This window comes from Lampetra planeri, chromosome 53, assembly GCF_965212315.1.
Source record: "Lampetra planeri chromosome 53, kcLamPlan1.2.h2, whole genome shotgun sequence".
NCBI classification, from domain to species: Eukaryota; Metazoa; Chordata; class Hyperoartia; order Petromyzontiformes; family Petromyzontidae; genus Lampetra; species Lampetra planeri.
In genome coordinates, this window is record NC_136159.1 from 3,561,182 (window position 1) to 3,587,085 (window position 25,904).

General features: G+C 43.0%; 2 protein-coding genes across 4 annotated transcripts in view; one reads left to right on the forward strand and one right to left on the reverse strand.

Moving 5' to 3' along the window:
* The window catches only part of M1AP (meiosis 1 associated protein), a 43,844-nt gene extending 29,445 nt beyond the window's left edge, over positions 1 to 14,399 (forward strand). Inside the window, exons 6-8 of the mRNA XM_078617382.1 lie at positions 1,994 to 2,135; positions 5,248 to 5,454; positions 10,645 to 14,399. Of these exons, the coding sequence (XP_078473508.1) occupies positions 1,994 to 2,135; positions 5,248 to 5,454; positions 10,645 to 11,001 (706 nt within the window). The 3' untranslated portion in view covers positions 11,002 to 14,399. The remainder of the gene's footprint in view (positions 1 to 1,993; positions 2,136 to 5,247; positions 5,455 to 10,644) is intronic.
* Positions 14,400 to 16,253: 1,854 nt separating this feature from the next.
* The window catches only part of LOC144734923 (ATP-dependent clpX-like chaperone, mitochondrial), a 39,502-nt gene continuing 29,851 nt past the window's right edge, over positions 16,254 to 25,904 (reverse strand). For all 3 annotated transcript variants that reach the window (XM_078617380.1, XM_078617379.1, XM_078617381.1), the window contains exons 15-17: positions 24,071 to 24,163; positions 21,425 to 21,531; positions 16,254 to 18,436 (exon numbers count right to left, since the gene is read on the reverse strand). In XM_078617380.1, coding sequence (XP_078473506.1) covers positions 18,346 to 18,436; positions 21,425 to 21,531; positions 24,071 to 24,163 — 291 coding nt within the window. In that variant the 3' untranslated portion in view covers positions 16,254 to 18,345. The remainder of the gene's footprint in view (positions 18,437 to 21,424; positions 21,532 to 24,070; positions 24,164 to 25,904) is intronic.

Sequence of the window (25,904 nt, forward strand, 5' to 3'; positions counted from 1 at the left end):
GCAACCCAACGTTCCTACCAGCTCCCTCCGCAGGAATGTGTTTGGCTCGAGGGTCTTTTGCTTTGTTCGAGCAATCAGCAGACAACTGAGCTCAAGAGTTCGAATCCAGGTTTGAACCACCTGTAATTAAATCAAACTCAATCTGTGCAAAAAAAACCCTATCACATTAACATGGTTTTTTTACCTAATGCAGCTTATTCCAGTTCTGAGAATTACACCATTTTGGTTGTATGGCCCTCCAACAAATGTTATTTTCATGGCTTATAAAAGGTGCGCTCCAAACGTTGATAGAGAAGCCTATTGAGGGCACCGATGTCTGTAATGTCACCTTCTGGTATCATTCCCAGACACTTAGTGATGCATTGCTCATTGTGGGAGCTCCATATGTCCCATGACAGGGCTCCAAGAGTGCAATTTGAATATAATTGGAAGAAAACATTACAAAAACAAACAGAATGATTTGCTAAAAGTGAAAGTCGGCCACTTATGTGTTTTACTAACAGACAATGCATTTCCAAACGGTGGCCTGTAACCACGTTATATTTTTGGGTTTACCCTTGTGTGGGAAAAACCATCAGTCACTCGAGCCGGTTAGCGTAATGGAACACACTCTTAATATAATGTGACAGCGTTAAGGGATGCTGGGTGTTATGTTCTGGCCTTGCCGCCAATTTAACCACTCGATCTGTGTCAATTTCACCAGCAACGACAGAGGATATGGGTAAATGAGGTACAGGTAATCAGATTTAAACATTCCTCCATTTAAATAACTATTATTATAATGCTTTATTGATACAGGAAAGCCTCACTGACTCTAAAGAATCTTTTTCAGGAGGGTCCTGCATTGAGATTTATGAAGATTTCCTGGGTAATGTTTCAAATGTGGGAGGAAATTGGTGCACGTAAATAGCTCTTTGTCAATCTACTGCTGGATACATGCCGTGCAGATCATGTGGATTGTTGGATGTTGCTCTACCACATTGATCCATGCAGGTTTTGTGAACACAAGGAGCATTGATCATGGGGGGCAAAGAAGTACAGTGCAATAATGAACTTTGCTGTGTTAGCCTCTGGTGGGCACCATATACCCCCAGAGTCTCTAACCCCTGTTATGCAAGGTGGTTACTCATTAAAATAAATATTCAGGATAAAATCAGCTTAGCTTCTGGGCTCTGTTGAAATTGAGTGCATTCCGGGTGATTTGGTACCATGATTAAAAATCAAATGTGAATAACATTCAAACTATAAACAACTTATTTGTTGTTACATCTCCTACAAGCAAGTCATTACTCTTTATGTGCTTTGTACATGGATGGCCACTTGATCTCTTCATGATCCACCGACCCCACTTTCAAGTTATTATAAATGGTGGTGTACAGCATTAATCCAGGATTTGTCTAACTCCAAAATTCATTTGGATATGATGTGGACAAGCTCGTTAGTGAACCCATCTCTGTGGATCTATGAGTGTTATCCTCCCCCACCCCCCCCCCCATGTGCATGGGCTTTCTCCTAATATTCCCATTTTCTCCCACAGACGAAATACGTGTTAAAAAGTGAACTGGTCAAACATTCAACAACACTAACTTCCTATATACATAAATAAATTACGTCATGAATACAAGTTGCCAAGTTAAAATTATGCACCTGCACACATCTGGCATGCTTTGGTAACCGATTAGCATGGTTGGCTATATATGGTGCGAAATAAGTTCAACATACATAATACGTAATTCTAACATAGTCTTGCAGGGCAGTGGCTGGATTTGAGCCATCAGACCCATGCTGACTGGCTCAGTGGTTGCGGTTGTGCCAACTGGCTATACAGCTATCGTGCTGTGACGGTTCCACCTGAAGACGGGAGCTTGTGTTGCCTCCGAAACGTCGTGATTTTTATTTTATTTTTATTTTACTTTTATTAACTTAAATTTTTTACCTACGTGACTTTACCGAAAAAACCTAAGAATATGGCTATGCTTGCTGAGGTTTGCAGCACGGTGAGTGAAGAAGGAGTGTGCGAATCAGTCCTATTCGGCCTGCCCTTGATACTCAAGCCCACCAACTGCTGGAAGCTTGACTGGGAGGAGCTGGAGGCAAACAGGCGGTACTTCCACGCCCTCTCTCACTCGCTGAAGGTGAGCCGCACGCTGCACGCAAACACGCACAGCACCAAGATGCGCACAGTCTGCTCCGTTCCTAGTGTAATAATCCTTCTTGAGACGGCTTCGGAATCAGTCCTTTTTATTTCCACTCCACAATACACTTTACTCACTCACTCTCCGTTGCTGGCAGACAACGGAGAGAGGACAGACTTCGCACTAAGTCCCCACCGCGCACGTGGCACCCAGAGCCCCCGTCCGCGCGTGACCTTGCTCTTGTCAGTTTCCAGTCTGCTCTCGATCATTCTCTCTCACTCTCTCTTAATCCCTTCGTCACGTGGTCCCCCCAGCCAATCGTTCATGGACAGCTTCGACCATTCTCGATGGTTCCCTGTCAATCCCGGGACCACGCCCCTCATCCGGCTCCCCATTAGCTGGGGCCCCGAATGGCTAGGCCAATCACTCCTGATGACATGCCGTGATCACGCCTGGGCCATGGTCCCTATCTCAACCCTTATTGGCTACAAGCAGGACCGGCAAGCCAATCCCCACGTGAACCCTCTATGGCGGTTATTACACTAGCATGCACATTCAAAATTATGTGTGTGCTCCCATGCCATAATCTAAGGGTTAAGACTACTCAGCAATTGTATACCAGTTTTACCATGATTAGCGATTATCAGTACAAATTGCATCGTTCCTTACCAACGAATTGCACACTTATTTTATGTCGGGGTGCAACCTCATGATTTGCTGTTGATCATATCACTGCAGAGCTTCATACCGTATGAGAGTAATTTCAACTATAGTGGCTTTTTATTTTTTTACATACAAATTCTGTTTCTGATAAATGCTAACAATGTGCAACCTTCATTTAATGCTCCTTCCTACATATCTACTTGCCTGCTTACTTACATTATGGCTAATATTACCTACTGGCCTGCCTACCTATTAATTTACATATGCGTGCAGTATCTTGTCACTATTAATAATTGACCTACCTTCCGATCGATCAACCCACTAATTGTGTGCACATGTTCCTATTATGTAAAATGAGATCGTATTCAACAATGTTTTGCATCACAGGATCCTAAAAGGCCTGGACTCATGTACAATGTATCATTGTGATCATTTATTGTTTAACATTTATTAAAGAGAGGGTTTTTTGTATTTGTTTACAACAAATCCAGTTCAGCCACTGGTCCCTCCAGCTAAGCCTCTGCATTAAAAAGAGAAATGCTGCTGCAGCAATAAACAATGCATCTTTAGGTGGAAGAGCGGTCATGAAAATGATAATGTCGCTGACAAAGTAAAATACAACACGGTCAGTGTTTCTGCACACGTGCTTTCATCACCGCTACAGCAGAAATGCTATTTCCATCAGAACAATTTAGCCAGAATGCATGTCACGGCCAATATAGACTGGGGAAATATCCAAAGCTTGGAGAGCATCATATTTTTTACACAGCTCATCTCCCGACACAAAGCAATGCATTACAATCCTAAGACTTTCAAGCAGTTTGCCACACGTCCGATCCATCAGCTGCAAACCCTGACACGTACACAAAGAATCCACGTCGGTACCACTTACTTTACCTGTAATCCTAAGCCACTACGACTCACGATAAAGATCCCGCTTACCTGTAAGCCATGTTGATTCAGAGTCAACGTCAGGGTTAGTGGTAACGACATTTACAAGTCCTCGTGTCTTTTGAGGAGTACGGTAGTTCATGGCTTTTCATGCAACAATTTCGCCAGTTAATACAATGCCACATGACCCACAACCTCCAAGCAGCTGGATTATAGGTCTGTGTCACCTTGCAGGCAATAGAATTTGCGTTCAAAATGTCAGCTTCGCTGGAGCCGTATGAGTGTTGACCTCGCACACACCAGCAGCCCACGCGCATTTATTAAGCGAAACATTATACCGGCAGTGGCAGGAGGTTTTTTTTTTGCTTCATATTTAGAAAACACTAATATGTTCTGACACCGGTGCTGCATAGCCACGCGCACCCAGGGAGCCGCCACTGAGGTCAAGTGAGAACACGCCGGAGCTGGGCATTGGACCTGCCCCAACGCCTGTACACACTCGGCCAAGGCATTATTTGTTGGCAGCGACGCGTCCTTTACATTTTTAAGGAGAGTTCGGTTGCTCTAAGGACACTGTCGCATTTCTCCGAGACGTATGGCACTGGATGAGTCGTCGCTACTGCCTTTATACAAAAGCGGAGACTTTGACCTCTGCAGTCAATAACCAATACAGCCAGCCTGACATTATATCCCAGCATCCTTGGTCTCTCACAGGTTTTATATAAAATCCTTTCACGTTATAATTTTAACGCTGCCAACACTGTCACAGGTCGTGACCAAGGGCCAGCCTTGTGAATGCGTATATTTAGCTGGCCATTATATCAGACAGATGGTATTTCCATTGAAGACCTCAAACTTTATAGTGCACCGTGATGCTTTGTCAGTGGCGCTTTTTTCACCATCAGAATTTTTCTTTTAATCTGAAGACAGATTAATCTTTATTTGTGTGGCATGTTGTAATTTTTTAAGTCACCGAAGAAGATATTCTGAGTGTGGACTAACATTTAAAACATGAGTTGATCATTATCATTTTGTAGAATCACAAATAGTTTAAAATTAAATATGTATTTCATAATGCCTATTACATTTTAAAATTTTTAGTCACGGTAAAGTAGATTCATATATCATTCATTTTTTTACCTATGCTGTTTGCATTTGGGTCTGGCTTAGGATGTAACACTAATTCTGTAATTCTATATTTGAAGCTTTCGTGACTGCAAGGATTCATATTCTTAGATTTTTTCGGTAAAGTCACGTAGGTAAAAAATTAAAATTAATAAAAGTAAAATAAAATAAAAATCACGACGTTTCGGAGGCAACACAAGCTTCCGTCTTCAGGTGGAACCGTCACAGCCACGACAGCTGTAGCAAGTAAACCTAAGAATACTAATTCTGTATTTAGTATTTTAACATGTGGAAGAAAAAAACTAAGTACCCAGAGAAAACCATCCACACAAAGTGAGTGGGTGGACAAGTGAGTGAGTCATTGAGTGAGTGAGTGGGTAGGTAGGTGAGTGAGTGAGCGAGCGAGTGAACAATGCTGTGCTGCCATTTGTAGGTTCGAGGTCAGCAGCTTCTTGCGTCATGTGAAAGTGACAGTTCGGGCCCCCTGCGCATGGGCCCAGTGCGGGCCTACTACCTCCTGCTGCCCTCAGGAGGCTTGAGCCTGCTGATAAAGTCCATTGCGGTGGCCGAGCTGCTGCTACCGTGTAACCAGCCCCTTCTGCACGAGACTCCGGAACCAGGAGCCCTGCTCGACATAGAGGTGAGTACGGGAACTTAACCCTAATGTTCAAACTTGCTTACTTTACTACGCGTTTTCTGTACTCATTGACATGTTAATTTTGTATCTAACCCCTCCATCTCTCTGGCCCCGCCCCCTCTGCCTATTTAAGGCCACTCCACAGAGACGATCTCCCTCTCTGTACCTGTGTTACTCTCTCTCGATGTATCTTGGTGATATCTGTCTGCTTATATGTCTGTCTATAGTTTTCTGGTTAGAATTTTTGTTGCTATTTCATTTATAGCTGATGATGATTGCTTGTGTTGCAATCGAAACGTCGTATGCTATTATTTAATTTACTATTTTATCTTTATACGTGACTGTACCGAAAGAACCAAGAGTAATTCCTGCAGTCACGAAAGCTCCAAAATTAAGATTGAACTTAACCCTGTTAACCCTTTCCCGTTCCGATGGCATACGTTCATGAACTACTTCTGAAATAATTTTAATTGGCCTCTTTATACACACGAGAGGCACAGATTTTTTACGCCCAGCATTGATCATTGCTCATCAATGAAAATGTCAATTCTCAGAGCTGAAATATGTTGAATTCAGTTTAAAATTAAATATAATCTTTTTTATTTTTCAATCACTGGTGAACAGGCTAACATCATTAACGTGACATACTTGAAGACTTCAGCCAAATAAGACGCAGCAGATGAGTGAGGGGAGAATTTCTGATCAACAATGCTCATGTATGCCTATGTATTATGTAAATGTGACACGAAGGTTGTTTGCCCATTGACATTGCCTCTACTCATCTAACACACACAAGTCCCATCTAATATTCTGGGTTGTATCATGCAAAATATATTTCCACCACAGAAAGAAAATCTGGTTTCTGCCAGCCAAAAATCACAATGGAAATACACCAAGTCACCTTGCAAAGAAATCGACACACTCTTGCACAATGTCATTTATAAGTTTTGTGCGAAACTTTAACATTCCTAGCAAGCGCACAGCCATCACATGAGAGTAGGCACATTGCTTTTGACATTGACTTAAATTCTGCAGTGTTACGGTCTTTTTCCCTGAGTATGATTCAGAAACATAATCATGGAAACTTGGCCACGTGTGTGTGACACTGCCAACATATATTTTGCTCCAGGATGTTGGCATACTCGTCTAAAACTAGGTATGGAGATGTACCCCTGTATGCCAGTGCTCTGAAGGCAAGGGTTGGTGGATAACATATATCCGAATTAAAATATGTATTCATACTGACAGAATCCCATGAGCTATAAAGCTCTTTGTCACAGATGTCCATATTTGTAACACTTACAAAACTGGCTGGGCTGCAATCTACCCAGAGGATGTCGGTATAAGAAATGGGTTCACAAAGCATGCATTCAAACCTTACTGTAAGAGTGTTATGCATTAATTTTATCTGCATACCTCAGTCTACTTTCACATGCATAGAATATAGCATTCCAATGCAGGAGCCCCTTTAAAAGTTTTTATATTCCTGAACAATTATATTTTATTACAATATTTTTGCTGCCTACACTCAGGACAAGAGAACCCTACTTGCTGTAACAGATGTCTGAATAGTCAAATCTATAACAGCACATGTTACTAAGGAGGCTGACTGTAAGGGTTCGGTAGATACAATCCTTCCTTTGCATTTCCAACTTCAATTGCAAAGTTTACATTAAATATGGTATTGCTACTTGAGCGTGAGACATCGCTCAGTGTTCCTAAACGAGTTTTGGAAATTCCTAATTCCTAGAAGCAAGGGCCAATCATATCATAGGACAAACCACTTTCAACTTCCCACAACGAGGAGGTATCAATTATATCAACCCCAGAGGAATGATAGCCTGACTTGACCCAAAGTCCAGACTCTTACAAATCCTTCACTTACCCAGGAAGGAATCGCTGAGCGTTTAAGATGCCTTTTCAAAACGATGTTTTCATTCAAGTATTCTTGTGAGTAGGAAAATTCGTGCACCGAGGAAACCCATGCAGTTTGAGGGGCGCAAATACTTCGATATTAGCACATACAAGTCAGCAACCTACTTGCTTTACTGCCATCTACTGGCCAAATGAAGTCTGAAGAATTCCCTTGCATCTCTGAGCCCTTCTCCCAAAACCGAACACTTCCAAGCGAGCCCGATTTAGAGATGATAACCCATCTCCACTGGGTGTTTCATTTATACGGTCCAATTAAGGTACCAGAGTTGAAGGAAGCAGCCAAAGAAATCCCCACGTGATATGGGTTGTCCACGTGCAGTTGAGCAGATGTGTCCTTATTACTAAGGGTGATGTGTTACAGCAAGTGGGGGCTCGGCGCTCCAAAAACCCATTTCATTTAGTTTCCCTTTTAATGCCAGGCATGAGCTGCTGACACGAATCGCCGCTGATTTGCGTCAGCAAAAGTGGCAGCCAGAAGTGATTCCTTTGGTAAAATTTTCAACTTCCCCGTAACCAAAAAATTCCGTGTTAAAAGTAGAACAGCGCCACTTCACACCACCTGCCTTTAAATTGTAACCCTGAGTGGGGTGGGTTGGCCGAGGAACGATCACAGAGTGCTCACAAAACCTGCCACCTCAGAAACGCGGTGTGAGTGGAAACAAAAGGGAACCTGGTGGGTAGGTTTGAATTACTCGGTGGGAGCCACTTAACGTCACGCTGCTGAAAATCGCAGGATGGATAAAAAAAGCAGCTTCTCGTGATACTTTTCACACAGCAACAGCTCAAAATGATAGAGAATGCAGGCTCGCACGATATTACCCTTCAAAACAATAAAAAGACATGGATGTGACAATTTGGGTATTTGTGGTTGCTGCAGATGGAATGAGGCAAGTGCAGAAGTTTTGAAATGGTGAAATTAAGTTGTAGAATGCACAATATCTATGCTAAACAAGACTCCTGTCATGCATGCTGGCGTTTCCTGCTCAGACGTTAAAGGAAACGAGATTGGCGCCTTCAATGCCGATGCTATTGCCAAATGCAAAGCAGTGGATGAGGCATCTAACAAAATGAAACATGCCAATATAAAGCTTCAGCTAATAGGTCGTGCTAGCACATTCTAAGTTTTATCCTAGTGTATGTGCCAGATTCAGCCCTTAAAATATGAAATTGCCTCAGAACAATTACATTTAAACGTTACCTTAGAAATGCTGCCCTTTGTGGTATGAACAAGCTTTTTAAAACCACACAGGCTCAATCATCCCATTGTCCATGTTGGGAGAGTGACATTTGAAAAGTCAGTTGCCACTGACTACTTGAGGTTTTATATGTATCAATCCTACATTCATTATTCTCAAAGGAACATAACATTATTACTTGATTAGTCTCATGATTGCTCTCTACAAAGTAACGTATCATATATAAGGTTCATGTAGTCTGATGTTTAGAGCACAATCCTTGAAACAGTTTTGGTTTCAACTCTCTTCGGTCAGGAATGTTGGACCCACTTTGAGTTCAAAGAATCTCATCAGCAAGGCATAACCTCGAAAACCATAGCAAGTGGACGTGCTGTTATGGCCTGAAACCATGAATCAGGCTGTGAGTTTTATCAGCATGGCTTTACCTATTTAGCCATAACTAGGGGACACCTTGCTGAGGTCCTCTTTCAACTTTTTCAACTGCAATGGGTGTCAATTCTAGAGGTCAAGAAGATGTTAGGGAATGACCTGCAAAGATGACGTCGCAGGGCTGAAATAATGACGTCCCTTTATCTACACTAGGTGGCGCACCTTCTATATGCCCTGCCAAGAGTGTTGGTTGGATGTCAATCAACTCCATTGTTTAGTTTTTTTATGCTTTAGATTTGTTTTCCAAATTGTGCTCTCGGTTTCGTGCCATGAGACAAAGTTATTTTCATTCAGAGCTGCCACGGTTAGTAGCACATTACTCTGTTTAAGAGTGGCTCTGGAAGATGACATCACAGTACTTGAGAAGTCACTTCAATAGAGCTCCCTACCCACACCGAGGGCACACCAGTTAATGCCCAGTAAATAATGAATTTGTATCTTTACTTGGTCGGTATTTCTAAAAAGCCAAATTGTTTCCCAATTCAAATAAGCATTTACAATCTCAAGCCAGTTGTGAAAAGGACTCCTGTGAGTATCCACAAAGTGGTACTAATTTTATCAACGCACATAAAATACAGGGCTTAAATGATTTCTGACTGAGATTTAAACATATTGTAAATCGGATTCTCTAAACACAGGATCAGACAACTGGTTCTGTACTGGGACTGTCATGTAATATAGGCAGGCTGTCTCAATGAAAAATTAGTAAAACTTACAAGATAATGATGGATGATTTTAAGGCATGCCATATAGGAATGTTTTTTTCGATTTGCAATAATGATTACACTGGTCAATACACTTTTCAGACGGATTTAAGGTAATTTTGGGGTGCTGATTCCAAATCTGGCATCAGTTTTTGTCTATCACATCAGGTTTTTGAGATATCAAATATTGAATTTTCAATAAAAACTGTAGAAGAAAAATATTAAATAACTGTGGATATCTACATAAAATGATATTATAAACACACTATCCTAAAAATACAGCACCATATTTTAACACTAAAGCAGTCACTGACTCGCAACAACTTGCAATCATAAGTGACAGAGTTAATTTTGGGTAAAATCAATGAAAATGGGGTATGCCGATAGCATAAAAATGAGATGTGATAGAGCAAATCTGAGATCAGATTTGGAATCAGCACCCTGAAATTAGTCTAAAACATCTGCAAAAGTCCAGACCAGAAAAAAGGTTTTTTTGTTGACCTGTGTTATTGGTGTCATGTCATGAGAAAAATAAATTTCCGTTTGCAATACCCCAATCTCCGGAAGGTGATATCACATAACTACTTCTGAGATCCCTTCAATTGCTTCAGCCACAATAGGAGCATCGTATTTGGTTACATGGCCTCCTGGAGAGGCAGTTATGAGTTGTCAAACAGAAATATTTCCCAGAGCTGCAATTTGCCAAATTAAGGGTGTGTGATGAGCTTTATATGCAGTGATGGGTGATCTGGCTGAGGCCATTAACGCGTTAGTAGTGGCAGCCCAGTATCAGAAGAACCCTGAAGCCACCAAATCACCACACTACAAAGACCCTCCTTGATCCAGTTTTGATTTGACAACTTCTTGTCAGCAAGCCACACCCTCATTAATACCCCAATATCCTTCCTGTCCCCTGTATCTCGTTGCAGACCGCCCTATCTGGCATGGAGGTGCTGCACACATACAACCCCCTAAACGTGCACAGTGGCCTGAGCCGCCACCACATGCGGCCATTGGCCCAAGGCAGCGGTGGCAACAGGGCCCCATCCGGCACGCGGGCAAGGCCCACGGGGCGCAAGCCAATGACACTCACGGCCACCGTGTCGCCCCTGCAGAAGCCCCTTCCGAGGCTGCAGTTCTCCACATCCTCTACAGCAGCAGCGGCCAAGTTGGCACCGCCACCATCGAAGCGATTGCGACCGACACTGACGGATTCCACGTTGCGTGATGGTGGTAGTGGAGGTTCATGGCATTATGACATCGAGGAGGAAGATGTTTTTATGTAAAGCTTGGTCCACAGGTAGAGAATCTTATAGAGTGGTGCTGATTGCGGCTTGAAGCAAATTCACAATGATCATCTATCTTCTTGGTTCTTTCGGTAAAGTCACGTAGAATGGAAATAATAAAAAAGACAGACCTGTTCTACACCTGAGGACGGCTGCTTGCGTTGTGGCCGAAACGTCGTGAGAATTATTTTATTATGTTTTATTTTCATTATTTTATTATTTCCATTCTACGTGACTTTACCGAAAGAACCAAGAAGATGAATCCCTGCAGTCACAAAAGCTTTAAATCGAAAAATGATCATCTACCAAAGCATCTTAAAGTCAATCTACATGCATAATACTTTTTTCAGTGGTAACAGAAAGTCAGCACGATTGGAGACAATTTAAAGCGAAAAACTTACTGCGTTTGCCACCTTCAGCTTCAGGCAAAACTGGTTAGCGATATATAGAGCTACGTGACATCACGTGATGTGGCAGCTCTTCCTGCGATATCACATCCTATGGGAGAAGCGCATACCCCGTGGTTAGGCATGGAGCTAAGCATGGTACCATAGGCGTCTGGACAATCAACAAAACCATGATTTTATGCTGGATTTGAAGCTTTCGTGACTGCAAGGATTCATATTCTTAGGTTTTTTCGGTAAAGTCACGTAGGTAAAAATTTTAAATTAATAAAAGTAAAATAAAAATGAAATAAAAATCACGACGTTTCGGAGGCAACACACGCTTCCGTCTTCAGGTGGAACCGTCACAGCACGATAGCTATCGAAAAAACCTAAGAACATGATTTTATGGTATTGTCGTCACATGAAATATTAATACTTGATGCAACACATAATAGAGCAACAATACCACATGAATAATCATTTTTCTGTCTCTGTAAAAATCACAATACGTGGACCAGGCTAAATGGGAATGGTGACTTCACCAAAAGGCATTGCTGACTACATTGCTTTGTGTGCCCAATATGGGAAAGCGACTCAGTTAACCATTTGAATGGAAAGAGTACAACAACAACAAAACATGAATTGAGCTTCAGAGTTGATTAACATGTCTCCATGTTCAAATGCAAAATGAGGTAGTAATCATCTACATCAGCAGCTCTGCACAAGCAGTGGATATTATACTTTCACATGGTGGGGAATGAGTATATAAAACCCACCGTTTTATATTCCACAAAGTGGTAAGGCACTAAATATTTTAATGGCCATTGCAGGATGATGGGTTTAATAAACCCCTGGCCAGGATTTGAACTCGTAACTTTCAAATTTTGAGGCAAGCATTCTAAGAACAGCGCCACCCGGATGGATCTCTTTTTTTCGTGGCACCTCAGGTCGCTTCAATGTACCATGATACCCGCTCAATATCTCGCCCCTGGGATTTAACGAAATGCTCCACACGCAGCGTGGACATTAAATGTTTAATAAACCCCTGGCCAGGATTTGAACTCGTAACTTTCAAATTTTGAGGCAAGCATTCTAAGAACAGCGCCACCCGGATGGATCTCTTTTTTTCGTGGCACCTCAGGTCGCTTCAATGTACCATGATACCCGCTCAATATCTCGCCCCTGGGATTTAACGAAATGCTCCACACGCAGCGTGGACATTAAATGTTTAATAAACCCCTGGCCAGGATTTGAACTCGTAACTTTCAAATTTTGAGGCAAGCATTCTAAGAACAGCGCCACCCGGATGGATCTCTTTTTTTCGTGGCACCTCAGGTCGCTTCAATGTACCATGATACCCGCTCAATATCTCGCCCCTGGGATTTAACAAAATGCTCCACACGCAGCGTGGACATTAAATGTTTAATAAACCCCTGGCCAGGATTTGAACTCGTAACTTTCAAATTTTGAGGCAAGCATTCTAAGAACAGCGCCACCCGGATGGATCTCTTTTTTTCGTGGCACCTCAGGTCGCTTCAATGTACCATGATACCCGCTCAATATCTCGCCCCTGGGATTTAACAAAATGCTCCACACGCAGCGTGGACATTAAATGTTAAACATCTTGTATTTCTCCTTCTCACCATTGCTTTAATTCCCATTTTCGTTTGCTCCCCATATAGATTTCACATTTAATCTTTTCCCTTTAAGCAATAACATACATGGGAGTTATATTAAGTGGGTTATAGGACCAATATTTATTTCAAATGCATGATTTCCACCCCCATCCACCCCACCTTGTTGTGCTCGTTAAAAAAATCGAAACAGATGTCATGGATTAAATGTGAATTATTAATGAAATTCAGGCTAATAATGCTCCTCTGAGACCACTTATTAGTAGATCCACATGAGACGAGAAGCACCTGCCTGCCTGAGCCAATGAAACATTAATAAGATTCTATAAATGCATTAACATTTACACAATTTCAAGGCGAACCTGAAACCCCCAACGCTATCAGAGGCAAATTCCCTGTATTGCATTTCATTTTAACTTTTTTATGGGTTTTTTTTTTTCCAGAAAAAAAGTTCACCAACAAATCTTATTTCCCTTCGGGGATTTATTACAATTTTGATTACAACGCATTCTGCACGCAAAAATCCCGAGTTTACGTTTTTATAATATACTCTGAATTATGTTATTCTTTTAAAAAGGATATCATTAGAGTGCACATTATATAAATGCTGTCAACACAGCATAAAAAACATAGAGGCACATCAAAACCGCTATAAGCACCAACGCCCAATTAATATTACTTGTGACTACACAAATTGTATATACTGTATACTCTACAGACTAAACAAATATAAAAAAACATCTTTGAGCTCTAACAAGCTTTAGGTGGGGCGCATCTCCACTGGCGATGCTGAACCAGAAGTGGAGATTCCACAATCCTATGGAATGGATCAGTCTCAAAAAATAACTACTGCCGACTTCCCAGTACAATTAAAATAGTGCAGCCGTGCATTTGAGTAAGCAATTGCCTCAGTGGCACATTTGAAAAATGTTTGTCTATTTTTCTTCTTGACCAAAGCTTCAAACTCATGTGAGGCCATTCAGAACGCACAGCCGAGATAAATATATACGAGAACATCTTCGTTTAATTAACGTAACACATTGTAAGGATAACAGTCTTAACATCCTAATTTATTTGCAAAACATTATTCTATAGCAAAGCTTCGAAGTTGGTAAACAAAAAAATGTTTAAATTGTCTCTAATACGTGAGTTATGTATTCGTATATGAAAAATAGAGACCACTTTTTTGCAAACAGTGCAACGCATGACATTTTTGTTTGTCAATATTTAAACGCTAGCATCGTTACTACCTGTTAGAAGAGTTCACAGAAATCGTTTCTGGCATTTGAATTTTTATTACAATAATTATTTATTCTGCAAAGTTGTTTGGCAAAAAAAAACTGAATTACAATAAAGACACTATGTGAAATAATAAAAAAGCACTTCACGTTATTTCATTAGATTGATAAAGTGTGGAAAAGCTGACAGCCTGCTGTTTATAAAACTGCAGGCAGCCGGTTCGTTCTTCAGACTTTTAAACAAAACCCAGCAACATGTGACTCACCGGCCCAGACACTGGCACACCTATGGATTCCAAAGCTATCTACTGCTAAACAAAGACCATGCAAACTCCACCGCACAATGATCACAACAGATACTAATCTCTGTTAGCCATTCTCTATTTACTGATATATGCTGGTATTGCTAACACCTACACCAATGAACCATGGCAGCTGCAATGCTTAATTTTCTGTCAATCACACTAGTCCCTGTTTAATTCCCATCGCTCCATCTCTCACTCGCCCAGTCTGTTTTCAGCTCACGTCAGCCACACGTGTGTCAACCTCATCGGAGTCCTCAACTGGTTCCGCCAACATATCTGGGAATAGTGGAACCAGTAGTTCGTTCCTGAATGCGCTGGTGTGAAAGTGTGACAATGCTGCATCCACTACACCCCGACGCATCAACAATTCCGCCTGTTTGTTGACAACATTGAGTCCCGTTAATAGCGGCCAGATAGGGAGCAAAATAAATAAATAAACTGGTTCCGGAGCGGTTTGGGCTATTTTAAATAACCCATTACAGCCCACGTCACGGATGTGCTTTGCTTTCAGCATCCGTGTGTTTTGAAGCGCCTCGCGCTAAACATTAAAAAAAAATGTAAACCGCCCGACGCTGAGTAAAAGGGGCATGGAGTCGGCACCTTTTGTGGCTTCCCGTGGGAAAATGACAAGTCCAGAGCGTGTGTAAAACGGGCGGCAGTCAGGCACGATATTTGTTCTGTATGGGTCTCCTAAGGTCAGAGTAAATAACTCCCATTGTGTGGAGGCAAAATTAAAGTCAAGGCTCCCGTTTCCTTCAATGTTATCCTTCCAGCGATTCTGGATTACTGACAATTTCTCGGCTGCTTTTTTGTTGTTTTTACAATGAGGTCGGTTTATTGCTTGAGAACCATAACAAATTTAAAAAGTGGACTTTAAAACACACAAAGTACACGCAAATGTAAACACAATAAGATTGCGCCACGCCCTGCCACCTTTGTCTCCCCAGTTCTTACATTTACACACCATATCAGGTACAGTACTCATTTAAGGCTGAGTCAACCTAGCGAAGGCCCAGGACCAGTTCAAATATTCACTCTGAGCCATGGCCGGGAATCGAACACAGATCGCTGAGAACGTAGAGTAGCGTCAACCACTCTACCACCGCTCCACACTCAATGAGAAGCATTACCTTCAACACGCTACACTTTACAAAACTGAAGTGGCCGTATATTGTATAATGGAATTCCGTTTTTCAAATGCTGTGATGATCACTGACATTTTTTTACAATAAGTTTTTGGCCACCAATTTCTTTGTATCTTGTTTTAGCTTACTGGCAGAAAAACTACCTACCCAGCACACTACTACAGCCAATAGAAGCATCATTGCAGCGACAACGATGAGTTGCACTACTGGCTCATGTGGGGAAACTTCATGGGCAAAATCGCTCCATAAAGTTTAAGTGAGACAAAATACGTAGGAATTTAATTTATGGACCTATGGCTGATGTCAAATGAAACTTTATTTCTTCTAAAAAGTATCCTGTGGTTTATTTTAAAAAATGAAACAAATACATGTATCTGCTCTCTTATAGATTCACAAGATCAAACAGTATGTAATGGTTTAACTTCAGAACCTAATTTTCAGACCGTGGTTCTTATTTTGGCTTTTAAAACAAAGTAACATCTACCACTTGTGCCCAACTGAGCCTCAACATAACAAAGAATGCACACCTTGGCAGCATCACAAACACATTTTTCAAACAAAATTTTATTCCCATCTAAAAATCAGTCCTGCAACATTGCTTGTACAAGGAGGCAACTATTACATTGTGCGGATAATGCAAACATTTTTTAATACTATGACAAAAAAACCATACATAGCTCAACACACAGGGTGCTTGCACATGTTTCACCAATGTAGTTCTCGTGCTGTCAGGGTTCATTAATATTTTTGATGTTTCCTCCATCCCGATAATTTTTAAATAAAACAAATCAACAATGTGGGTTCATGCTTCAAAATGCAAAGCACCGAGTGTCAGCAGTGAAGTTTTAGCCCAGGTAAATGCAGATGTGGCGAATAACATTCACAAAACGTTGCCCTATTTGTAATTAAACTCTTGACAGTGGAGGACCTTGTAACGTCTGGCAAAATGACAAAATAAACACTTGAAAAACACAACGTAAAACTCAGTAAAATAACCAGTCTTCAAGTTTATGAGATGATATCATCAGTGTTTTTCTCTCACTCTTTTAAAAACCCGATTAATTACTCCAAATAACCAAATAAACATTATCAGGCTCTAAAAACAGCTGTGCCATGAAAACTTGTCGAATTAAAACGTCATGGATGGCTGCAAAGCCAACTTCACGACCAAGAATCGGCAAACTTTTTATTCGAAATAACCTCGACACGAATGTAAAAATGTTGTACCCTTGCATGCGTGGCGTGCATTGTGTTTCGTCTTTATCTGGAGGAAACCGCGTACGTTAGTTTTGCATCCACGGCGTTGCTGAAGGTTGTGAGGAACGCGCACAGCCACAAAGCCATTTCCTGCCACCTTCATAAAACAGACCCAAGCTCCGGAAATGTTGTTCAGGAAGTCTGAGGTTGAAATTCAAACGCGGTCTCTCACACCAGTGACTTTATCGTTACGGTGTAAATGTAGCACCCATTTCTGCTCAATTCTCACTTAGTGCACACCTCGGATGAAAACTAGATTATAAAGTCACTGAAATGAAAATAAATGTTTTACAAAATACAACACGCCACAGCTATTGCAGACTTTGGTGGATGCAAAAGCAGGGTGTGCTGACCAATTATCCTGCATTATTTTACTTGCCTAACTGATTGCAAGGGTCAACAACCTATATTTATTTAACCAAATTACAGCCCAGTTAGATTCATTTGCAAGGTAGATCTGCGAAATAATAGTTGGATATGGATAATTCGTGAATACAATGAATATCAATTTGGCGATTTTAAATTAACTTTTCAGAATTTGAGATGTGGGTTCTGACATAGTACATAACAGACTGCCATTGTGAATGGTGTCACAGAGTCTTTAACACTCAGTATATAGCAGCCAGTGCACTTTGGCAATTCCCCCTAGGGATAGTGGGTGGCTGAAGCAGGAAAAGAACACTTAACTTCATGAAAACCATCTTGGGAGGCAAGCATTTCTGTCCTCATCACCATAAGTTTGAGACCACGATTCAATTAACAATGAAAGCCCGCATACCAAACGGTGGTGATGAGACTACAAATGCCTTGGAAGTGAGGTGTTGACTGCTACTGCTGGGAGATCATACAGAAGGAATGAAGCAATCGTGAGGTGGTGGCAATCACAGCATTGGACACAATGTACTTGTTACTTTTGGGTCTTACTAGGCACGTCATGATTTGTTCATTCAAATAGATTATTACGCTCATGATACGTGCATTGAAGTGTGTGTGAAGAATCACTTCCAATGTTGTCTGACTAGTTCATACAAACCCTCCAGCAACTGTAGATTCCATTTAGCCCAACAACATTGAATCGTGATCGCAAATCACATCCACTGAATCTTGGCCGGGTGAATCATTACATGCCTATTGCTCTCACCAAAGTGTGCCCCGAGCCATAGCGCTAGAAACAAACTCACTAAATTGTGAACTTTACTCGTTGAGGTTGTTCATTTTTCAATTGGACAAACAGCCCAGGCGATCGGGGCTCGCCTCCCCCCCCCACCTCTACATCTGTCGCCTTACCCCGTTCACCCACCCGCACGCACGCCCACGTGCACGCCCGCCAAGTGGCTTCCAGCCGCAGCAGTGCCGACTCAAATCTCACAGGGAGGAGGTCAGCTGCTGGCAGCGTCTACCTGCCGATGCCAGCTTTCCTCAAGCGCTCCCCTCTGGAATTTCTCCACGCTGCCTTCCTTGGAATTGGTGCTGGTGTTGACGGACAGGAGAAAAAAGCAACATTAAACTAAGTTATAGAACGCTCGCTTGCATGCACGCACGCACCGCAGTGTTGATAGTGAATTTGGTTTTACACTTAGATATACGAGTGTAGGCGTTTTTGTGTGTATGTGCATATTTGCACATGGGCAAATACATGCATGTGTGTCGGCAAGCGCGAACAATATTAATTAATATTAGCAGGTTGCTATGCACATATATATACCTGCACCAAAAGTCTATCAGGCTAAATTGGGTTCTTTGACACGTAGACTTTCGCGACCATATTATTCATAATATAGGTTTTTGGGTCAGATCGCGTTATTTATAAATGTGTCGTAACCCTCCACCACCCGACACGGCCAAACAGTAAAAAATGTGTCACGTTTTTCAAAGGACAAAATAATTCACTTAGCCCACCGGTGTGCTGTAGAGAGAATCAACAGCATTTTAAAATTTGAGTACCACGACGTTTCGCTGATAATTACAATCAGCTTCATCGGGCAAGAATGGTGAAGCTCTCCTGTTGCTTCCGGTCTTAAATAGAGCAGCATCAGGGTGACGTCATCATTTAATTCAATTCAATCTGGTACAGTGATTCGAGGCAAAGAGGGGGAGGGTATTGTAATTATATAGATTGGTAATCATTCATTAAATAATCATTATTAAATTAATACAATTACAATTCCTTATAAGGGAAACAAACACCAATGAATAACAATTGAATGATTACCAATCTATATAATTACAATACCCTCCCCCTCTTTGCCTCGAATCACTGCACCAGATTGAATTGAATTAAATGATGACGTCACCCTGATGCTGCTCTATTTAAGACCGGAAGCAACAGGACAGCTTCACCATTCTTGCCCGATGAAGCTGATTGTAATTATCAGCGAAACGTCGTACTCAAATCTTAAAATGCTGTTGATTCTCTCTACAGCACACCGGTGGGCTAAAGAAGTGAATTATTTTGTCCTTTGAAAAACGTGACACATTTTTTACTGTTTTGTCGGGTGGTGGAGGGTTACGACACATTTATAAATAACGCGATCTGACCCAAAAACCTATATTATGAATGGGTTCTTTGATTCGTGTGTGTACATATGTGTATGGGGAGCGGTAGTGTAGTAGCAGTGCAAAGGTAGTGCACTGCACTACAAACCCGGTGTCCCGAGTTCAATTCCCGCTCACGGCCAACACAATTATCTGAACCGGTCCTGGGCCTCCCCTAGGTCGACTCAGCCTCAAATGAGTGTGTAAACATCGCCGCTCGGGAGACAAAGGAGGCCAGACATGGTGCTGATGACCCACCCCGTCGCATGCTGTGCCAGCCTTCATAGGTGCTAGCTAACAGCGCTTGCCCGAACAGTGTTAAAGCACTACGGCGATTTTTGTCTTTTTGTATGCGTGTACGTACATATATGGGTGAATTTGTGTGGTGGGGACCGTTGGTGCTGTGGTTCGCACACTGTGCTAAGAACCTCGTGACCTGGGTTCAATTCCCACTCCAGATGACACCAGTGGCAAATGATACCTGAACCTGTCCTGAGCCTCCTGTAGGCCAATTCATCCATACATGAGTACAGGGTGTGGGATATAATCATTAGCATTGGAGAGACAAAGGCGGCTGGATATGGTGCTGGCCACACCACTCCCTCGTGTGATGCCGTGCGTCACATGTTCACTTTCTCTTGAGCCTCTAAGGCCATTCTAAAACTCACCAATTACACTAATCAATAACAACAGTTTGAATGTGACTTTATTACTTATTTAAAAGTGCTCCCAATAAATAATTTACGGTGGGTTTTTTTCCTCCTCTGTGTAACTTGTATAGATGTTTTTTTTGCATTCTGTCTATTTTATCAAACACGTGACTGCAGTAGGAACACGTCTAATTAACTTCAATTAAGTGTCCACAGAGGTGTTGCACACCAAGCTGTGTTTGTTCCATTAAGTTAAAAATGCTAATTTGAAGTCAAGATTCATGCTAATTTAGACTTAAATTAAATAGTTCACGACTATACACTCGGCTACTCCTGACGCAATTATCTGGCTCAAGTTACCTCAATGTAAAATTTCAGTAGTTGCTCTACATCAATTGCAACAAAAAAATGCTTAAGTGTGCATGTATGCATGTGTTTTATATTTTTAAAAAACGTATACATCTGATTTTATTTTATTTTACAGGCTCGTTCGAGATACTGTTCCGAATTTTGCGTCATTCACATTACGTGATATAATGTAACGCGTCATCGTGCAAGGGTGGCATCGCCCGATTCTGCATGACGGGAAAAGCACGGAACTTTCAGAATACAAGTGACGTTATTTCCCGTCACGTCATACTTTTTTAGAATGAATCTGAAACATGTTTGTTTCTTCCTTGGATCATTCAAAATGTCATATCGAGGGCTTATGTTTGGATTGAATACACCATTAGGTAACATATCCCTTGCTTCATATCAATAAAATCAATCTTGTTTAGAGTCGGGTATTTCACAAGAAATGCTAACGAGCCACTCTTACCCGAACAAAAATACAACTAGGAAAAATGTTCACTTAACAAAATTCATGGTTAGAATAGGAAGAACCCCCCCCCCCCCAATAATAGCGTCATTTGTTTACCCACTGAGTCCATTGGCTTATTTTATTAGGGGGGTCCTGCTAGAGACATTTGGCCGGCATCTTATCAAGTAATTTTGCACGTGGGAGAAGTACCAGTGTGCCCGGAGAAGTTGCGCGTGTATGAGGAAATAATGCTCATTGAACTCCAGTGAACAGCAAACAGTCGGCCTGCAACAGCTTCCATAAACAAGTCGACTGTTGAGTGAATGAATAAATAAATAAGTAAATGAATGAGGGAGTGACTGAATGAGTGAGTGAATCCAAAATGCCGCTGCCTTAATCATCTTTAATCTCCCCGACCACTCCCCATGCATCGAATTAAAATAAGATAACTATGAGATCATGATTCCCCACCGGATATAGGCTGCCTCTTTCACACCCAGCACCACGTCCTCGTCCACGCGCACCGCCACAATGTCCGAGCTGGGAACTTCAAACATCGCGTTCAGCAGCAGGTTCTCCTGCCGAGACACCGAGACAACAGAGAGGCGTAGGTGAGACACTGGGCGAGACATCGGATGAGACGCGGACAACACAGATGCACAGGTGAGACACCAGCGAAACACGGAGACAGCAGAGAGGCGTAGGTGAGACACTGGGCGAGACATCGGGTGAGACGCAGACAACACAGATGCATAGGTGAGACACCAGCGAAACACGGAGACAACAGAGAGGCGTAGGTGAGACACTGGGTGAGACATCCAGTGAGACACGGACAACACAGATGCATAGGTGAGACACCAACGAAACACGGAGACAACAGAGAGGCGTAGGTGAGACACTGGGTGAGACATCCGGTGAGACACAGACAACACAGATGCATAGGTGAGACACCAGCGAGACACGGAGACAACAGAGACATCCGGTGAGACACAGACAACACAGATGCATAGGTGAGACACCAGCGAAACACGGAGACAACAGAGAGGCGTAGGTGAGACACTGGGCGAGACATCGGGTGAGACACAGACAACACAGATGCATAGGTGAGACACCAGCGAAACACGGAGACAGCAGAGAGGCGTAGGTGAGACACTGGGTGAGACATCGGGTGAGACACCAGCGAAACACGGAGACAACAGAGAGGCGTAGGTGAGACACTGGGTGAGACATCCAGTGAGACACGGACAACACAGATGCATAGGTGAGACACCAGTCAGACACAGAGACAACACAGAGACAAAGGTGAGACACCAACGAAACTTGAAGACAACACAAGAGGCATAGATGAGACATCGGGTGAGACACAAACAACACAGATGCATAGGTGAGACACCAACGAAACTTGAAGACAACACAAGAGGCATAGGTGAAACATAGGGTGAGACCCCAGTGAGACACAGAGACAATGAGGGCGACACGGAGACACAGATGAGGCACAGATACGGTGAGATGTGACGACACAGATGAGACACGGGTGAGCTATGTCATGTTTGACACCAAGGAAACGTGGGTGATATACAGACACAGGTAAGACACAGAGACACGGGTGAGACAAGGGAACAGCAAGCACACCACGGAGACAGAGGTGACACATGAAGACAGTGGAGACGCAAAGAGAATGGTGACACACCATGGATGCATGGAAACCAGTGCCACAAGCAGAGGCACGGCAGGGAAGAGAGAGGTGGACATGGAGACTCTCAGTCCATAATTAATCACTATCATTCTGAAATGCATGCAATGAGCACCAAAGAATGCTCTATATATGTGCACGCAATATTACTGGTAGGAACCTCCTGGTTACACCAGCCCACAGGGGATTATTGTGTCCGTCCGTCCATCGTGCATCCAAAAATGGGAGGGGTGGGGCTGGGTGGAGAGGGGAGGGTGGGGAGGGGTTGGGAGGGTGGGGAGGGGCTGGGAGGGTGGGGAGGGGCTGGGAGGGTGGGGAGGGGCTGGGTGGGGCTGGGTGGGGAGGGGCTGGTCACCCCGTGGTGCCCTAAAAAAACTCAACGTTTAACCTACTCACGCCGGCATGTGCCCGCCCTCACATTCGGGCATATTTGCGGAATACACCACGCCGCCATTGACCGAGCAACCTGACGTTCCTACCAGCTCCCTCCGCAGGAATGTGTTTTTGTGTAATTCATAGTCCGTTGTTAAATCCAATGCTGGAGGAAAGGATCCCCCCATGCTGTGTCATGTTGGACCATACTTCACCACGCTGCCAATGCAGGCTGGCCAAGGGAGAGCCCTTGATTGGTTAAGTTATCACTCAATTCTGACGTCAGCTGTGCCAGGGATGTAAATCAATACTCTTTTGGCAGGGATCAGTAACTTCACAGTAAAACAGTTGACACCTCACAAAGTGGTGCTCATTTTTAACCGACGTTCAATGGGTGATGATGATGGACGGAGTTAACGTCTCGACATCCGTGAAAATAGCTTCATAGCTCATCCGATTCCTCCAGGATAAATAAAGATTTCGATTCTGACCCCCACATGGAATTTGAACTCACAACGTTCCAACTACAAGCCAAGTGCCCTATAAACAGAGCTGCCCAGCCAGATGGGAAAAAAAAAAACACTTCCACCTGAGGTACTAATTTCATCACTGGCTTCAGGCAGAGGTCGCAACCCGGGACCCGATACCCGTACCCTACCCGATACCCGGCCGGGTACGGGTAGCCGTTTGCGACCCTGGTGCGGCCGGGTACGGGTAGACCATGAGTCACTGGTGAGTAACTGTTTGTCACTCATTTCCCAACGTCTTGTCTCTTCTCACAATTCAAGTTCCTAGAATCAACCCACCTGCGCCTGCAACATGGCTTCATCCCAGAGGTCGCAATCAGGTACCCGATACCCGTACCCTACCCGATACCCGGCCGGGTATGGGTAGCCGGGTATCGGGTAAGGTACAGGTACGGGTACCCGTTTGCGACCCTGGTGCGGCTGGGTACGGGTACGGGTAAGGAATCAAAACCCGTTTGCCACCTCTGCCTTCAGGTACTCAAGCTAAAGGACACAAAAGGGGGCAGGTGGGGGGAGGGGGGTTACCATGATGGAGCGCAGGCCACGTGCTCCCGTCTTCCTCTCGAGGGCCAAGCGAGCGATCGCAGTCAGTGCCTCCTCATTCACAAACAGATCGCACTGAGCACAAGGCGACAAAAAAGGGGCTTCTGTTACAGTGAGTGAATGCGCGGCGCGGAAAAACACCGCCGTTATCATCATCATCACCGTTCGTCATCGGAAACACGAAATAACAAGTTGTCATCATCGCTGCTGCAGTGAGCATAATCTTCAGCCGCAGTGGTAGCAGAACGAATAGCACCACCATCTTCAGCAGCACCATCAGCATATTCATAGCAGCAACCTAAGTCCCGCTATGATCATCAGCAGTTTCAACTGTGTCATCATGGTCACAAAATTAGCACTATTAATATTGCCATAGCTCGCATCATCATAATCATAAAAATCACCAGCAGCATCATTGTCATCAATCTATGTCATCATCAGACACAAGTGTCATAATCATAAATATCGCGATGAGCAGTCATCATTACTGTCATCATCTCTACCAGCATCACAATTATCAGCACCATAACCGTATCTTATTAAGTACACGTTGCAGTTACACACTGAATGTGATCCTAAACCCATCATTTACGTTCTCTCTCTCGGTACCAGTCTAAATGGGGATTCATAGGTTAAGCAAAAGTTTTTTTTTCATTATTACTTGAAACATGAAATGTTATATGGGTTTATCTTTTGGCAGAAAAATAACAACATCTCATTGTTTTGGATTTGCAAACCAGCGCTTCAACTAGTTTCAGAGTTTAATGGAAACAAATCTAAGAGACGAGAGGAATTCTGCCATTATGCAGATCCAACAAGCGCACGAGTTAACAACTCGATACCTAAGAGGATTTATGATTGCTAGTATATTAAATAAGCAACTAAAAGGCACACAAAATTATATTACAATGGCTCTGTGTGGAATTATATAAATCAGAGCAATGGTAATGACATCAAGCATCCACTTTAGGTGCTTTACTGCCACCCATTATGAAAGACAAAAAAAGGAGAACCTTTGGACAATTCAATTAAAACAAAACTCGCGCGCAATGTGTTACGCGCCGAGTTAATGGACCACTGTGGTTTAATGGCAGGGTACATCGCCGTGGCAAATGGAGGGGAGGCTGAATCGCAGCTTGTAAATTAATTGAATCTCTGTCTTGAGGGTTCCAGTTTATGACATTAATAGAGGTTTTGAAAAAAGGTGGCTAATGAAATGGTGGGAGAGCGAGTGAGCGTGTTTGTGTTGGTCTGTGCATTTGTGAGCAAACCCCTAACACCTGCGGGTCCTGTCGGCGCTGTATCGCCAACTCCTCGAAATGCACCTGGCCTGGCATGAGCGGTGTGGTGATGTCACTGGGGATTACTCAGAAACGGTGACTGTTGTTGCGTGATTGATGGAGCAATGGATTTAACAACACACCAAGGGGTGCAATGCGTGTTTGTTTCCAGCCTGCATTAATGCTTCTGTCGTGATAGATTTCCGCGTCTTTCTCACATTTGAATTGGCGGTGCACTGGTTCGCGGCACTGCGTTACCATCCAGTCGAACCGACTGCGATTGCCTGCCACAGCTGACATCAGTGGAAAGTGATACCTGAACTTCTTTTGGGACCCGGCTAGGTCAACTCAGCCTTGAATGAGTACAACTGTGAAGTGTAAATATCAGCATTGGAAGTCAGAGGCAGAGTGGTGCTGGTCACGCCAATCCCTCACGCACCGTTTCGGCCTTAAAAGGTTTTTACGAACAGAATTTGCCCCAAAAGTCTATAACCCCATGTGAGGCATCTGCACCTTTGAGTGTTTATGCGATAACC